This window comes from Meles meles, chromosome 7, assembly GCF_922984935.1.
Source record: "Meles meles chromosome 7, mMelMel3.1 paternal haplotype, whole genome shotgun sequence".
NCBI lineage: Eukaryota > Metazoa > Chordata > Mammalia > Carnivora > Mustelidae > Meles > Meles meles.
The window spans coordinates 105,135,018-105,150,852 of NC_060072.1; the positions used below are offsets into that span (position 1 = coordinate 105,135,018).

A 15,835-nucleotide genomic window follows, 5' to 3' on the forward strand; every position below is an offset into this window, starting at 1 on the left:
GTCTTTGTTTCCTCCTGTCCATGGTTAAAATGCCCTGGCAAAGCTGTGTGTGGCTGAGCCCTGCGTGTATCACAGAGGGACCTCTAGGTTCCTGGGGGTGGGGGGGTTGCTGGGGGCAGAGGCTGTGCGCTCCCTCTGCAGAAGGACAGCTCAGGTGAATGTTCTCTTCAAGACAGAGACAGACAATGAGGGAGGCAGGCAGGCTGGTGGCGGCTTCTGTACCCTTCCTGGCATGACCGGGACCCGCCGGCTTCCTCCTTCACAAATGGGTGATCAGACAAACAAATCACATGCACGAGGGCACCTTGGTTTTCAAAGCCCTTTGACCATTCAGTACTCACAGCAACCCGTTTTCATGAGTTATTATCATTATTCCATGTAATAGGAGGAAACCGAGGCTGAGGCGATCAGCAGAGATAGGATCAGAAGCCAGGTCTCTGGACTCCTAAAGCTACACCATCGCCAGCAGTCTTGCCGGCCATTTTTCTCCCCACATGGGGCCTTTGTTCACGGCACTCCCCAGGGCCGGGGCTCTGTGTCCTGAGGTGGGCATGGTTCAGTCCCTCTCCTGGAGAGTGCCCCAGCTAGGTGACCGTGGCTTGGTGCACACGCATACACAGACCGTAGAAAGTGAACCCCGCCGAGGTGGTGCCTGCACGCAGGGATCGGGGCCCGTCTGGACCACTTGAGCGGTTCTCCTCCAGCCTGCGCCCGCCTGCCCAACGACCTCCCATGCTATGATAAGCAGTGACCACCGGGTGGCAGTGTGTTCTCGTGCCTGGGCCCAGACAAGTTGCCCAGAGCCAAGGACCATGGGGGTGGGGAGGAGGCAAGCAGGAACCTCAGCCAGCTGCCCAGAAAGGTTGCAAGACCTGATCCCCTGGAGGACGTGACATAGCAGGGCTCCTCCGTGTGTGTGTGTGTGTGTGTGTGTGCGCGCGCGCGCACGCGCGCGCACTGCAGCAAAAGGGCCAAGGACAATGTGAAATGGAGCCAAGTGTGGGATGGGGTGGGCCATGGGAAATACAAAGGAAACCAGGGCAGCTAGCATAATACAAGCGAAGGACACAGAAGAGAGCTGTAGAGGTAAGGAGTGAGGGCTTTCCGAGCTTCAGAAAAACGACCACCTGGGGAAAGAGAGAGAGAGCAAGAGAAAGACCAAGGCAGAAAGAATCACGAAGAGGCCAGGAACAGAAAAGAGGAAGATAAGAGAGATTGGCTGGGGAAAGTAGGTCGGAAGGCTGAGGTGGGAGAAGGGAGCCCCCAGAGGCTGGGCAGAGACAAGAACCTTCCCTGGACAAGGAGTCAGACTCGGGCTTGCTGCTGATGGGGAGTTTATTTGGACCTAGTTGTGCAGATCTGTGGGCTTCCAGGTCAGAGTTTCTCTGGCTCCAGCTCCAACTCCGGTTCCGGCTCTGGCTCCAGCTCGGGCTCTGGCTCCAGCTCCAGGTCTAGGTCCAGCTCCGGCTCTTGCTCCAGCTCCCCTAGCTTGCTCTCAGCCTGAGGTGGGTGAGTCCCATGCTCCAAGGCAGAGAATCTTCTCTGAAGCCACTGTGGGAAGCCGCGGAGGGCCGGTGGGGAGAAGGATGAAGGGACAGAGAATAAGGAGGATACCGAGTGTGTCTGGGTATCCAGTCCCCTGCCCTTCCCTATCCCGTCCCAGGCCTTTTCTCAGCCCCTTCAAGCCTCCCTTGGGTCCTCCAGGCACAAGGAGTCCCTAGAGAGGCTTAGGAAGGCGGGGATGGGGGTGGGGGTGTAGGGGGTGGGGGTTGGTGCTCTGAAGGCAGGATGAGGAGTCCACTTGGGTCATCTTCCCTGAGCAAGGGGTGCCACTCAGAAAACTGAAGAGAGGAGAGGCCAGTGGCTGGTGGGGGCTGAGGGGTGTCCCCGGCTCACCTGTCTTCTCCAAAGGTGAAAGCCAAAGGCTCCAGTCATCAAAAGCAGAGAGAGGATACCAAGGATGAGAAAGAGAGGGAGATGGCCTGTTTTGGGGGCACCTGGGGCCCCCCCAGAGCGCCGGGCACCTAGAGAAGAAGTACATTAGGCACAGGGTCAAAGGATATCTCGCCACCCCTCATATGTTACAGAGGCAGACATTGAGGCCCCCAGTTTGGGAACTTATCAAGGATCATGAGCTAATGAATGGCGGAAGAGGGCTGGGGCCTGGACAAGAGCTGGAGGTTAGAAAGAAAAGATCTGGAATGCGGGTGGGCAGGGAGGGGTCTGGAAAGTGGGATCAAGAGGACTGGTCTGGAGCAGGTGCCGTGGCACTGTGGGGGTCTCAGACCTGGGCCAGCCGGCTCAGAGAGGTACACCGCTGTCCCGAGAAGCCTCTCCCCCTGGTACACCTGGCACTGCCAGGGCTGGGAAAGGAGTCTGGCTTCCTGTATCTCCAGCCAGGGTCCCAGGGAACCTCTCCAAGACTGCTTATCCGGGGGGCTCCACACAAAGCGCTCTCGTCCCGATGCCGGGGTCATCTCACAAAGCAGTTTTCTCAGCTTGCCAGATAATCCGGAGGATTTGGGAGTCACTGAGAAAATCAGAGGGAAGGGAAATCAGAGGCCCGACCCCCTTACTTGAAACCATAGACTCAACTTCCCAGTCTCTATCGCCTGGCTCTCACCTGGGCTCTGATTGGGTGAGGTTGAGAGGAGGAGATCAGGGTTCAGGGCCAAATTAATCTTATCAAGACCAAGCTCTGGGCAGATCACTCTGCAGTTCAAAAGCTGTCCAGGCTCTCCACTGCCTTCGGGGACTATTCAAACTCAAGCTGGCCCGGAAGGATCACATAACAAATACCATCTGGGATTCTCTTACTCAACTTTCTACTCAAATGCTCAGAAACCTCAAGATCAGTCAGGTGTGTTGGGCCCCCCACACACACCTTACACTTTTTTTTTCTTTCATGACTAGGCTCACATCGGTGCCCCCTGAGTGAACTGTGCCCCCTTTTCTCAATGTTTAGAGAACAATGAACTGACCCACACATCTACACACAGAGCATCTCAAAGCTGTAGAGTGAGAAGAGAGAGGACAGGGAGGGGGACACCAGTGGTGAAGGGTCTTGAGCTGAGCATAGCAGTGGAGGCACCTGAGGGTTTGGTGACACAGACACCAGACCTTAGACCCCAAGGCTGGCACTTCCTGGCCATGTGACTTAAGCAAAATCGCTTCTCTATAAAACAGGGGCAACAATCTGTCCCGGTGAGCTGTAGTGCAGAGAACCTGGACAAGTAACACAGAACAGCTGACCCTCAAGAAGACCTTGGATGGAGAGAATTGGGAGGCTTTGCGGGCTGACTGGATGTGGAGGAAACAGGAGGCCAGTTTCAGGGGGAGTGGGATGCAGTTACCGACAGAAAGGCTAAGTCAGCAAGAGGACACATGGTGTGAGGAAAGGATGGGGCTCGGAGTGAGGCTGGGCTGTGGGTATGACATATAAGCAGAGCTCTCCTGGAGCAGGTGGAAAGTCAGCATTGGCCCCAGGGAGATGTAAGACCTATTAGTGTATTCACTGATTCGCTGAACCAATGTACTTTTTTTTTTTTTTTAAGATTTTACTTATTTGACAGAGACACAGAGAGAGGGGGAACACAAGCAGAAGGAGTAGGCGAGGGAGAAGTAGGGAGCCAAGCTGGGATCCCGATATGAGGCTCCATCCTAGGACCCTGGGATCATGACCTGAGGCCCTCAAGCACCTCTAATGTACATTATTGAGCACCTACTATGAGATGTTACTGTTCAACGACCACAGGTGAACACTAAACACACAGCCCAGCTGTCGTGGCTCATAGTTACCAATCCATCAACACATACTTTCTAAGTTTTTGGGTTTTGTTGTGTTTTTTTTTTTTTCCTGTGTTTATGTTATACTCTCTTAAAAAAAAAAAAAAAAGAAAGAAAGAAAGAAAGAAAGAAAGAAAGAAAGAAAGAAAAAGCCCTTGCTCTGTAAATATTTGCTGACCAAGGGACTGATTTATTAACTCCTCCCAAATCCAAACCACTTTCTGCAACTTGAACCCAAGCACTGGTCCCCAAGTAGAGGAGGATTCTCGAGATAGAGTCCCCCTCTTTTGAACCATTCAAACTTTCTCACCACCTCTCCTTCTAACTTCTCAGACCCTCCTCCCAATTCACAGCAGGGGAGTCCCTTAGAGGAGAGTGGAATGTTCACCTAGTGACTCAGGGGAGATTTTCAGTTTCAGTTCTTTATGTGGGGGCGAGACAGGAGGGGGCCACCAGGGCAGCCTCTGCGACTTGTCCCTACTGGCCTAGAGCATCACAAAGCGGATCTGCCAGGTCTTGGCCCAGCCAAGGCCTGGCCTCCCTGTCCCAGCTCCCCTGTGATGGGAGTTCCTTTCCCACCTGGGGCTGACCTGTGATGACTGCCAGAGTGACCGTAGCACTGAGCTGCTGTCCCTGCAGATGGATGCGGCAGGTGTAGGCCCCCGCCTGGGCCTGGCTCACAGCCTCCAGTTGGAGGGTAAAGTTGCCATTGTCTCCAGCCACCAGGAGGTCAGGGCCTCCCCCCGGAGGGCTCCACTTGGCAGTGAGAGAAGACTGGGTCCCCACACCAGGGGGCAGGTGGCAGGGTAGGTCCACCCTGGAACCGGCTCCAGCGTATACTGTCAGAGGCCCTGAGGGCTCCAGACCTGGGGAAGAAGGAGAAGCTAAAGTTGAAGCAGAGAGGGGAGGTACAGAGAGGCTGGAGTAGGGAAGCGAAGCAGAAGAGCAAAGGGGGGGTCTGGCTCTGGAGAGCCCAAGGGAGCAGAGTAATGTGGGTGAACTGAGGATGCTCAGAGCCCCCCACATGGGCCAGCAGGAGACCAAAGGCTGCCAGTGAGACTGGATGGCCCAGGGAAAAGCCGGGAGTGGGGAAGGCAGCTGAAATGTTGCAATGCGAAGTAAAAGTGAGGCCCAGAGCATTCATGGTGGGCGCTAGCTAGCTGCCAGAGGCCTGGTCTGGGGACCCAGAAGTCAGGGTGAGGAGATGGCAGGCAGGGAGGGGTTGTGGCCAAGGGTGAAGGCAGCCCGAAGAAGTTACCCAGAACCATGAGGCTGTGCGTGAGGGAGACACTGAAGCCATCTCTGTAGGTGAGGATGCAGCCCCACAGCCCAGAGTCTGAGGGGCTGACTTGGGGCAGGAAGAGGAAGCTTCCAGCTAAGTGGTGATGGGGGGACTCCAGAACAGGGACTCTGCCCCGGAACCAGTGCACAGAGGCTGGTGGGTCGGGGCGGCTGAAGGAGCAGTTCAAAATGACCCAGTCGGAGATCCTGAGGGTCCCTGGGGGGCTGGCAGTCACTGCTCAGGAATAAAGGAGGTTTGATTAGCCCTACCGCAAACACCTGTCTTCTCCTAGAAGACAAGAGGCAACCCTCCTCCCACCACCACTCTGCAAAGCCCCCTTCCCCGTCCCCCCACCCCACTTCAGTCCAGTGCCTGGTACCTGGAGGTGCTTAAAATGGATGCTCCGGGACCTCCTGCCCTCTTCCCCTCCCCCTGCACCTCTGCCCGCACCCACCCCCCCCCCCCCCCCCGCCCTTCCCTTTCTGCAGACCTTGCCTGAGGATCCCCACTAAGCCCACCCCCTGAGCAACAGATGTCTGAAATGAGTCACTCCAGCCCTGCACTCTCCCCCCAACCCAGGGGTGCCTCCCCTCCTCCACCCTGGCACTCCCAGTGTGGGTGGGGGAGGGGAGCTCCAGGGGTGAGACAGTCTCTCCGTAGGGTCCTCTCCCCACACACGTGCTCCCCTGAGGGGGCCCCCTTCCATTCTGCTCCCCACCCCCTCCCGCTCCCCTCCTGGGAGCTCTCGGCCGGGGCCCCGAGCACCTCCTGGGAAGCACAGCCCCTACCCCCGGGCCCTTCCTGCCTCGGGGCGACGGGGACCGCGGCGCCCGGCCTCAGCCCCGCCAGCCCCGCTCCCCGCGGCCCGCCCCCACCTACTGGAGGCCTGGCCCACGCGCAGACGGAGGCTGCAGGCGAGGGAGCGGTCCCGGAGGTGCACCGCCGCGCGGTAGTCCCCGGCGTCGGCGCGTCGGGCCGGGCGCAGCCACAGCGAGAAGTCCCCGCGCTGGAGGCCGCGCTCTTCCAGCCGCACGCGGGGCTGCAGGGGCGGCCTCCCGCTGCGCAGGCCCCCGGGCGCCAGCATCAGCACCACGTAGCGGCGCGGCCCGGAGCCCCGTGCGGGGGGCGCGGCGGGGCGCAGGCTGGGCGCGGGAGCCGGAGGGCTGCTGGGCGGGAGAGAGGGACGGGACTGAGAAATTCGAGGGGGAGGAAGCCTCCGCCACTTCGAGGAGGAGGAAAGCCACCCAAAATGAGATCTCTTGCCCGCTAACCGTCCCCATGCCGGTCTCCCCTTGGGTTGGGCCAGCGCCACCCACTCTCTGGAGAGGCAGGTGTAGAAGGGATGCAGGTGTGAGGGGAGCAGTCTTTCCCAGGAAAGGCAGCGGGGCGGGCGGGGTGGGGGGCAGCTGAGCCACTGGCTTCAGAGGGACTGACAGCTCGGAGGAGGAGACCGATGGCTAGACTGGGCCTGGGGTTATGAGTCGGGATGCCAGTGCTGTTGGATTTGGGGAGATCCTGTTTCCCGAGTTACGGATGCATACCTGTCTGGTAGATGGTGCCAAGTGACCCCTGCGGTTCGCAGAAGGCTGACATCCTGGGGAGGGATTGTGGGCCTGCAGGGGAGCTGAGCCGGAGCCCCCTCCTGGGCCCACACCACCGGGACCTCTGTCCCAGACCCTGGAGCCTCCACTGGGGAGGAAAAAAGAGGCCAAGGGGAGGAGCCATGAGCCAAAAGACTTAGGAGTAGAGAAGGAGCCTCAGTTACATGAAGGAGACACAGGGCTGAGGAAGACCTTGAGTTTCTGTCCCTTCCCCACCCAATGGGAAGACTAAAGAGAGGCTTTGGGGGCAGAATGACTGCCCCAAGCAAAGCATTAGAAGAATCCACCCAAGCTAAGGACCTTGGCATATGTGAGGTCCAGACATCCCTGCTGACCACCCCCTCCCCACCCGTGGGTCTGGAGGGCAGCCCTCCCAGAGGGTCAGCCCCATCTTACCTGGAGCCACCCACCGCAGTTGCAGAAGCAGCAGAACCCGGAACTGAGCCTCCCACATCTCCCCTTGGGTCTGGGCCACGCTGAGCCCCCAAAGGGAAGAGGTCAGAAAGAAGGGAGGGACAGATGGACAAAAGAGAGTTCTGCAAAGATTTGGGGTGGAGGAAGGGAATCTAGAAGAGGGACAAGGACAGAGACCTAGAGATAGAGGGAAGAGCCAATGACCGGAGGCTGGAATCTAGAGGCAAGCTGGCCAGATCAGGCAGCAGGAGATGGGGGTGGGGGGAGGGGAGGTTCCCAGCAAATGGGCAGGGCAGTGGCAGAGAGTAGAGCGGAGGCAAGGTGGCTGTCTTGAGCCGGGAGGCAGTTCTGCTGCTCCAGGGCACTTGCCCCTGTCCTTCTGCCTTCCCTCCACCTTCCCCACTTCCCCTCCCCGTCGCCCCCCCCCCCCCCACACACACACCCCAAGGCTCACAGTTTCGCTTCGCAGTGGAAAGTCTGAGGGGGTTGATTCCCAGCAGCATTACCCTCCACTTCTGTGGTGGCGCTCCCCTTGTTTATTTCCTCAGTCCTGGGTGTCCCCACCGAACCCTCCCCCTCCCCCACCCATCTGACTATTCCTCCTACCCTAGGCCTTCTGTGTTCTCTCCAAGCCATTTCTTCCTGGACTACCGGCTTGCCCAACTCTAAGCTGCTACTCCAGTCCCAACATTAACACTTTCTTCTTGGCAAGCCCTTCTCTTGGTACTCCTCTCCTCCCTCATTCCCTTAACCTTCCAGGACTTTCACTCAGCCTCCCCACCCATCCCATGGCTCCTTGGGAATAAAGCAGACCTAAAAGATGGCAGGTGTGGGGAGGGGCACCCCAAGTCCCCGAAAAAGAAAAGCTACATTATAATGAGCCTTCACTATATACTAGTGAAGATATGGGGTGGAAGGACTGTATTGGATACTTTACGGACAGTAACTCATGAAATGTATCCCCCATTGTACAGATGAAGAAACTGAGGCAGACTCAAAGATTAATTGACCAAGGTCAGTTAGAGAGTATGAAGCCAAAAGGTGTCTGTAGTCCAGACTCTGGGTGTTCTGCGCGTCCTCTTGAAGAATGGTGGGGTCAATGTGTGTCACACCCACACACAATCCTCCAGTTCAAGACCCTTGTGTGCTCAGCAGCTTTTCCCAATCCACAGGTTTTAACTAACAAAGCAAGGGAGATAAGGAGAAATGCAGAAATTCTCCAACAGAGACCAAACTCAAGAAAAACTGAGACAGAACTAGAGAAGGAAGTCTGACGGACAGAGGGGAACTCTTGCTCCCCACCCCACCCAGTCGGAGGAGCCTGGCCCAGAGAGCTGGAGGATGAGTGCGAAGACCTTGCATCACACCTGGGAACCACAAGAGGCCCTGGACTTCTCCGCTGCCCAACCGGAGTGCTCACTTCCTCCCTGCCTGGTGGAGGACAGGTTTGATGCCAGACAACTCGCTCTCCAGGTCCCAGGAGGCTGAGACCCAGGCCTCCCATCCCTCTCCCACTTCAGGGGCGGGACTTCCTGTTTCTGAGGCTGCTTCTTTGCCTGGTTCAGCACAACAGAGCTGGTAGCTTTCCACTGGGCTCAGCAGTGTCTAGACCTGGTGTGGGCTAGCAGGGAAGTGTGTATGTTCTGCTGGGGAGGAGCATCCCCAAGAATCCAAAACCGGGAAAGAAGTTCTCAAAGAAGCTGCGGGCTCCGCGTCCACCCCTGGAGCGCTGATCTTGTCTTCTTGAGTGGTGGCCGGTAGCAGGGCTCGGCTGTTTTTTTATAGAAGGCAAGGGTCCTGATGGAATGTGCCTTCTGCCACCCCCCTCCCTCTGTCCCGGGAAAGCAGGAGACAGGTTAAAAACAGAAGCGCGACCGTTTCTTTATTAAATTATACAAAAAAGGGAGGGGAGGGGAGGGGGGCAGCTGTGGGGCTCGGCCCCAACCCTGGCCCCACCCCGGCCTGGCGCTGTCTGAGAGAAGGGGATCTGAGGGAGACCCAGGGATCAGGCAGGGTAGGGATGGACAGGATATGAGGATGGAATGCAGAGGTGAGGAAGGAGAGGCTACCGGAGGAGGGGTGGGGGAAGGGAGGAAGAGAGCAAGGACAGGGAGAAGAGCAATTGGGACCAGCTGGGGAGCTCAGATGGAGCAGGTCAAGAGGTGGAACAACGGCAGAGTGAGGATAGAAGGGGCAGTGTCTGGAGAGGCGGACATGAGAAAGGCTGGGGACAAAGAGGGTGGCAGCTCTGGTGCAGGGTCCAGAACCAGGAGCCAGGTGGAGAGTGGCTGCACTCGTCTGTTCCCACCCCCACCTCCAGGCCCTGAGGGGCCTCCCACCCCCAGCCCATTGGCAGGGGGGCTCATGCTGACGCCCCATTTTCTGTCTTCTGCCGCTTGGGATCCGCTTCATCCTGTGGAAGGAGAGTTGGGGTAGCTGCAAAATCGGAGCGGGACCTCCCCCTGTCCCTGCCCTGCTCCAGTCCCACCCCACGCACCACAGGGATCCAGGTCCAAGTCCAAAGGGCTCCCAGCCCCTGCTGCATCCCTGACAGCCCCTCAGGCCCCACAACCCAGCCCAAACCTCCTCTTCAGCAGCTCTCTTCAGCGCGGGCCCTTCGTCGTCATCTTCTTCTTCTTCCTCATCTGAGGAGCCAGAAACGGGTCATTGGGGAAGGGCAGGAAGGTCTGGCACAGACCCCCTGTGGTTGCCCTCAGCCCTGCTTCAGGTCTTCAAACCCACCCTGACTCAGTTCCTTTGAGCCCAGCCTCCCCTGCTCCTCCCCACCTTCTTCTTCCCCTTCATCCTCCTCCTCTCCGTCCTCAGCAGTTTCTTCTTCTTCCTCCTCGGCTCCGTTCTCCTCCTCCTGTGAGGACAGAGAGAGGGGAGAGGGAGCAGCGTCAGGCAGGTCAGGCTGGTCAGGCTGGTCAGGCTGCCAGGTGCCGTGTTCCTCCACCACCACCAATGGCAGGGGCGTCTGGAGGGGCCAAGGGTTGGGCAGGGAGGGTGGGAGGGGCCAGAGCCAAGGCAGGACCCAGCGCTCCCCAACCCAGGGAAGTGGAGGGGAGCCCCGAGTCTCTTCCCCCAACCCCTCCAACCCCTCCGACCCCTCCGCACCTCCACCACTTCTTTCTTTCGCTCTTTTCGGCTGGCTTTCTCCTCCACCTTCTCTTTCTTCTCCTTCAGGTCCTGCAAGACAGAAAGAGGTCACCTTCCTCTCACCACAAATGAGCTGCAGCCGGTCCCTCTCGCCCCGTTCTCCCGCTGCAGTGAGCTTAGAGGACTGGGAGAATGAAGGAGTTGGCTAAAGCAGCTTAGAGGCAAAACAGAGGTCCCAGGGTCTTCAAGGCCACAAGGGGGCTGGGACCAGACACCTGCCCCAAGACTCAAGAGAGGAGGGAGAGTGATGAGAACAGAGGAATGGATGGCTGAGGTAACGGCTCTTCACTGGCATCAAGTTCTCCAAAATCTCACTGGCTGAAGAGTTCAGCTCAGCAAAGCAAATCCCCTCCATCTGCTCGCAGCCCCGATGCCCCACCCCCTCTTGAGGGCCCTCCGCCTTCCTGGCCTGCCCCCTCCTGCTGCCTGCCCTGCTCTGTCTTTTGTCTACCTCTTGGGGCCTTTTCCTGAGTACTCTCTCCTGGGCATCCCTCCCAGCTTCCCCCTCAGCCTCCTTGAATGCCTTTGTTTCTCTGTCCATGTGTCCCCCTACTCCTCAGGCTCCTCCGTGCCCAAACACCACGGGAACAGGGAGAGCGCCCTAGCAAAACACACACCTACTTCAAACCAGTACGAGTAGTTTCTTCCTCCCTACACCCGACGGGTGGTGTGGTGTGCTGTGCCCCTGGCGCTGGCGCTGGTGTGGTGAAGGGGTAGAAGTGACCATTTCCAGGGGCAATGTCGGTAAAGGAAGATAAAGGAAACGTGGAAGGGAGAGGGTACTGGACATGGTAGATGAAGAGAGACAAGGTCTGTGTCTGGGCTGGGCCGAGATGAGACTGTAGATGGAGAAGATACCTGTCTGGGGTATCCTCCCTCCTTCATCCCCCCCCAGGAGCCCAGCAGGCGCACATGTAACGTCCCATTCTGCTGTGACAGATGGAGATGCTCCTGAGTCCCTTCTCTCTGGATACCACCCAGTGTCTTCCAGTTTAGATTCCAGCCCTCTTCCCTCGACAACCCTCCCCAACTGCCTATGGCAGGCACTGATCAGCTGTGGGTGTCCCTGTGTGATCTGATCTGGTGTTGGCGTACAATTCTGTGTATCTGATTCCATGTGGATGGAAGTTTTCTGTGCGAGTAGATCACCCTAGAGGGTGTGTCCTTTCTGGACCAGGATCAGGGACAGCAGTAGGGGTTGGTGCAGAACGGCTCACCTGGAGGGACACTCAATTCCCTTCTCCCTTTAAGAGGAAAACACGACACCAGACCCTCTCACTCCAGCTCGCTTCCTGCCACTTCCCCGTCCTCATTTCTTTGCCCCATGGTTGACAGGGCATCTCTACCACCTGGTGGGCTTTCCCCAGCATCTTGGGCCTGGAGAGTTGGGGCTGGCTGGTCGGCTTCTCTCCAGGGGACCCAGTACCAGGTCTGTCTATGCTCCCCTGGCCCGAGTTTCCCATCTGGGCTGCCCAGACAGAGGGAGGGAGGGAGGGAGAATTCTAGGAAGGGAGGGAGGGAGACTATGAGAGACCAAAGTCCAAGAGGCCGGGCCCTCTCCTCCCCTGTCCTGTCCTTCTGGTCACTGTCCTTCCATGATCCCTTTTCCAGGAGGGTATGTGACCTAGGTCTTGCGCTAAGCAGCTCTCTGGCCTCATTTACTCAACACAGGCACACACACTGACACAGACTGACATCGATTCAAGCACGCAGCTACAGAGGAGGGCCCATGAGATCCGGAGACACATGGCCCGGGTCTGGGCATTCTGGCACACACTCCTGAGACACACCAGAGCGCAGGGGAGCCACTCGGCACTCACAAAGCAGCAACATGGCTCCAGCACATCCGCGTCTCCACATGCACACATGTAACTGACACGGGCAGTCCCACACACTCGCTGGATTTCAGACATACAAAGACACCTACTCAGCGGAGTCACATGCCACCGCACAGCCCACCGGAGGGCCCCACGGCACACCTTATCAGCTCTCACACGTAGCCCCTCGCTGCCACTGCCTTTAATCCCACTGGTGGCCCCCTTTCACTTCGGGGGCCTCTATGAGCCCTCTGTGACCTCCTCAACAACCAACCCCCCCACCCCAGCCAAGTCGGGCTCCCAGCCCCCAAACGCTGGCCGAATTAATTTCCCAAAGCGACACTCAGCAGGTTCCCTAGGGAAATTAGAGGAAGGCTGGAAGCGAGGCAAGGGCAAAGGGATGGGGCCAGGAAAGGGAGCCGATGTTAACAAGGACGGCTCGAAGCAATGTCTCGCAACGCTGAGCTTCAGCTTTCTCGAAGGCTATTCCCGCCTCCCTTCATGATTTTTAGGAATCCAAGACTCTTTAAGTCTGTCTGTGTTGGGGGGGAGGGGGAGAGGCTGGAGGGGGCTATGGAGAGAAAAGAGAGCTGAAGGCCAGTAGGGGGAAGAAATGGATACAGACGGAAGAAAAGGAGAGGAGAAGACAGACAGAGACACCAGCCGTCCGAGGAGAGAAGCAAGAGGCAGTCGGGCCTCGAGGGGAGGGGCCCGAGAGCAGCAGCCTCCCGGGAGACTCCTGTTTACTCTGGAGGATCTCAAACCGCTTAGCGGAGGAAAGGTGAGGTCAGACTGGAAGGAGAGACGGGGAAAGGGGGCGCGGAGAGAGGCAGCGGGGGAGGGGCACGGTAAAGTGAGCCGCGGCGCGCTCCGACGGGAAGCGGACGGGGTAGAGGCGCGCGAGCCGGAGCCGGAGAGGGGTGGGGACGGCGGCGGGGGCCGGGCGACCGCCGAGCGGCAAGGCCGGAGCGGCGGCGTGCAGCGCTCAGGAAGCTAGAGGGCGCTGGCGGGAGCCGCGCGAAGCGGGGTAGGCAGCGCCGGGCAGGGGAGCGGGGGGGAGGGCGGAGAGGGGTCCGCCGGGACCCGGCGCCGGGGCAGCGTGGGGCCGTCGGGGACGGCGTGGGGCGCAAGACCGCGCGGAGCCCGGGGGTCGCGCGAGGTCCGGGCCGCTGCCGTCCCCGCCCGTACCTTGGCGCTCAACTCGGCCGCTGCCTCCACGCTCTTCTCCGACATGGTGCCGGGGCCGGGGCCGGGGCTGGCGGGGAGCCGGGGTCCCGGGGCCGGGACGGAGGGGCCCTGGACGGCGGAGGGTGGCCGCGGCCGGAACCTAGCGCGGTGACGGCGGCGGCGGCGACAGCGGCAGCGGCGGCCGCTCAGCAAGCTGGGTCTCTGGAAGAGGCGGCAGAGGCGCGCGGGGTGGGGCGGGGGTGGGTCTGAAACGGAGACCCGCAGGGCTGCGGCCGTCCGGAGGGCGGGCGGAAGGGCGGTGCGGGCGGTGGCCGGCGCGCTCCGGCCGCGGTGCTCGGTCTTCGGCTCGCCGCCCCCGCACCAGCAGAGCTGCCGCCGACCAGCCGCTGCCGCCCCCGGGCAGGGAACCCGCTTATAAAGGCGGCGCTGCCCGACGGGAGGGGCTTCCCAGGGGTGGGGCTGGCGGGAGCGGGGAGGAGAGGAGAGGGGAGGGGGATGAAAGCGGAGGTTGGCGAGGTGGGGATAGGAGGATGAAAGCTAGGGGAGGGAGCGCGCGAGAGGCGGGAGGGAGGACAGGACCAGAAGGGGGAAATGGAGAGACTGACGGTCTCGGAGAAAGGAGTGGGGCGAGGAGGTGGGAAGGGGTGGGGTTCCTGCGGGGAGGGACCTCTCCGAATCCCGACCTACTGCCTGCGAAAGTGGAGTCTGTCTTTTGGGGGCGGACTGGAGGGATGGCCAGAATCCTTCTGACCCTCCCCCTCACCTCCCAAGAAACCCTGAGATTTTGCCAAGGGTTGGGGTGGGAGAAGCAGATGGAAAGGCTGGTCAGGTATTTGAGAAACCAAAAGCTTAAAGAAGAGGAAGAGGATGGCGGAGCTACTTCCACATCACGCTGGCGTTCTCCTCTCGTCTTGAATCTTCTTTCTCTGGGTGGCCTTAAGAGGGGATGGGAGGGCCAAAAGGGCAGTCCACCCTCTGTCCCCGCTGGAGGCTGACTTTTGTGAACCCTACTGGGTTCCGCCCTTCCTGGATCTTTCTGGAGATCTAGAGGAGTCAGAGGCCCTCTAGGCTCCTTCCTTCTCTTCCATATTGGACCTCTCTGATTTCGCCCATCTCATCTCACTTGTCTTTGCCTGGTCTTTTTCTCTTCATCCCAGCTCATTCACCTGGACCCAGACCCCTCCCTCACAACCTTTTATCCCTCGCATCTCTCATACTTGTGTAGCCTCTTCCCCGCTTCTCATTCCCCTCTTCTTCCCTTCCATCTCTGATCTCCCTTCCCCCCTGTCCCAGACCACACTGTTCCTGTCTCAACTGAGTTTGTCACCTGGCCCTGTACCCTTGCTGATTCCCCCAACTTCTCTCTTCAGGTCCTGATTGATTTACATTTTCAATTTGCCTTTCTCTTTCCTCTCCTGCCATCTTCCCCAGCCTTTCTGGATTGTATCTGCCTCCTTTGCAAGGGGTTCAGGCCTGGAGTTCCAGCCCCACCCCGTTCCACTCATCCTCAGTTCCTGGCCCGCAGTCTTGGTATCTTTGGATCATTTTGAGAAGCTTGGGGGTTTCAGGAGCTGGATGTATTAACGGTCAGGAAAGTGGATGGAATGGAAGGCTAGGGTTTGGAAAAAGATATCCTTGGTGTGTGCGCACTTCTGTATTTGTCTATCATTATCATTATTTGTCTTTTCATTTTCTTAATAAAGACACTGATCAATCATCATCTTTTGGTATCTGAGTGCTTAAATATACCATCTTTTGGTCCTACGGCGTACACAACTCCCAATTTCTCTTTCTCACTCTTCCCATCAGTTTCTCAGTCTCCATCTCCTCAAAAATCTTGGAGCCCCACCCAGGTTTTTCCTTGCCGGACTCTGATCATCTTTCTGTGAGACCTTCCCATCTCTATCTCAGTCTGTTTCTCTGACTCACTCACTGATGTCTTTAGCGATCTGTGACCCTCTCCATCTCTGTACTCTCCTGCTTCATTTCTCTCCCTCTCCCCTCTCCTTTACCCCCCACCCAGCCTCCCTGTCTCGCTCCCTCCCGGCACTCTCTTTCCTCTCCCTCCCACCCTCCTTTCCTCTTCCCCTCCTCCACCTCCGAGCCCCGCCTGCCGTCTCGGACACCCTGCTGGGCTCTTACCCTGTTGCCCTGGTAACCGCCCCCCACTCCGGTCACCTCCAATCCCCTCCCCCCCTCCAATCACCGCCACCAACAACCTCCATCCACCTTCCTCCTATTTTCCCTGAGAGCCAATAGAAACCCTGTTGCCAGGTGGAATGCTCATTTGAATCAGCCAATCCAGGAGGCTAACTGCTTGTCCTGCCTTATATGGGGATTTGAGGAGGGCCACTCCCCCCACTCCAGCCCCACAGGGGACCAGCCCCTCCACTGTCCTTTCTCCCCGCCCTGGAGAGAGCCTGGGACCCTCCCTGTCACCCTCGAATTGGGGCCTGGCCTCCCATTTCTCTAACTGGAACCACCGGGGTTAGTGTGGGGAGTGGGCCGGACTGTGGGCTGGGCCTCTGGGCTGGGGGTGGGAATGAGGTGTGATTAGGAAAGGGAGGCGGAGGGAGCCGGGAATTTTG

General features: G+C 58.8%; 2 protein-coding genes across 3 annotated transcripts; both read right to left on the reverse strand.

The window, feature by feature from the left end:
* Positions 1–1,317: 1,317 nt before the first annotated feature.
* LAG3 (lymphocyte activating 3) lies at positions 1,318–7,455 on the reverse strand. 2 transcript variants are annotated; one of them, XM_046012591.1, is made up of 8 exons: positions 7,066–7,455; positions 6,610–6,757; positions 5,948–6,231; positions 5,045–5,302; positions 4,377–4,652; positions 2,288–2,530; positions 1,897–2,024; positions 1,318–1,551 (listed from the first exon to the last, which is right to left on the reverse strand). In XM_046012591.1, exons 1-8 carry the CDS (start codon positions 7,121–7,123, stop codon positions 1,375–1,377), a joined length of 1,572 nt encoding a protein of 523 aa, XP_045868547.1. In that variant the 5' UTR covers positions 7,124–7,455; the 3' UTR covers positions 1,318–1,374. The 2 variants fall into 2 exon arrangements, with proteins under 2 accessions (XP_045868547.1, XP_045868546.1); XM_046012590.1 differs by having other exon boundaries at positions 5,948–6,234.
* Positions 7,456–8,939: 1,484 nt separating this feature from the next.
* PTMS (parathymosin) lies at positions 8,940–15,071 on the reverse strand. The gene is made up of 6 exons (XM_046011844.1): positions 15,045–15,071; positions 13,248–13,784; positions 10,201–10,272; positions 9,871–9,949; positions 9,667–9,728; positions 8,940–9,496 (listed from the first exon to the last, which is right to left on the reverse strand). Exons 1-6 carry the CDS (start codon positions 15,069–15,071, stop codon positions 9,446–9,448), a joined length of 828 nt encoding a protein of 275 aa, XP_045867800.1. The 3' UTR covers positions 8,940–9,445.
* Positions 15,072–15,835: the final 764 nt, after the last annotated feature.

What these genes read in the sequence shown, in the direction of transcription:
- LAG3 (XM_046012590.1), bottom strand. Translation starts at nt 7,123, where the DNA reads ATGTGGGAGGCTCAGTTCCGGGTTCTGCTGCTTCTGCAACTGCGGTGG. An exon ending in ACTGCGGTGGGTGGCTCCAG is followed by an intron (nt 6,758 to 7,065) that starts GTAAGATGGGGC and finishes TTTCCTCCCCAG; the next exon opens with TGGAGGCTCCAGGGTCTGGG. An exon ending in GCACAGCCTCATGGTTCTGG is followed by an intron (nt 4,653 to 5,044) that starts GTAACTTCTTCG and finishes CTTCTTCCCCAG; the next exon opens with GTCTGGAGCCCTCAGGGCCT.
- PTMS (XM_046011844.1), bottom strand. Translation starts at nt 15,071, where the DNA reads ATGGAGACTGAGAAACTGATGGGAAGA. An exon ending in CTGAGAAACTGATGGGAAGA is followed by an intron (nt 13,785 to 15,044) that starts GTGAGAAAGAGA and finishes TCCCTCCCCTAG; the next exon opens with CTTTCATCCTCCTATCCCCA. An exon ending in GAAAGAAAGAAGTGGTGGAG is followed by an intron (nt 9,950 to 10,200) that starts GTGCGGAGGGGT and finishes CTGTCCTCACAG; the next exon opens with GAGGAGGAGAACGGAGCCGA.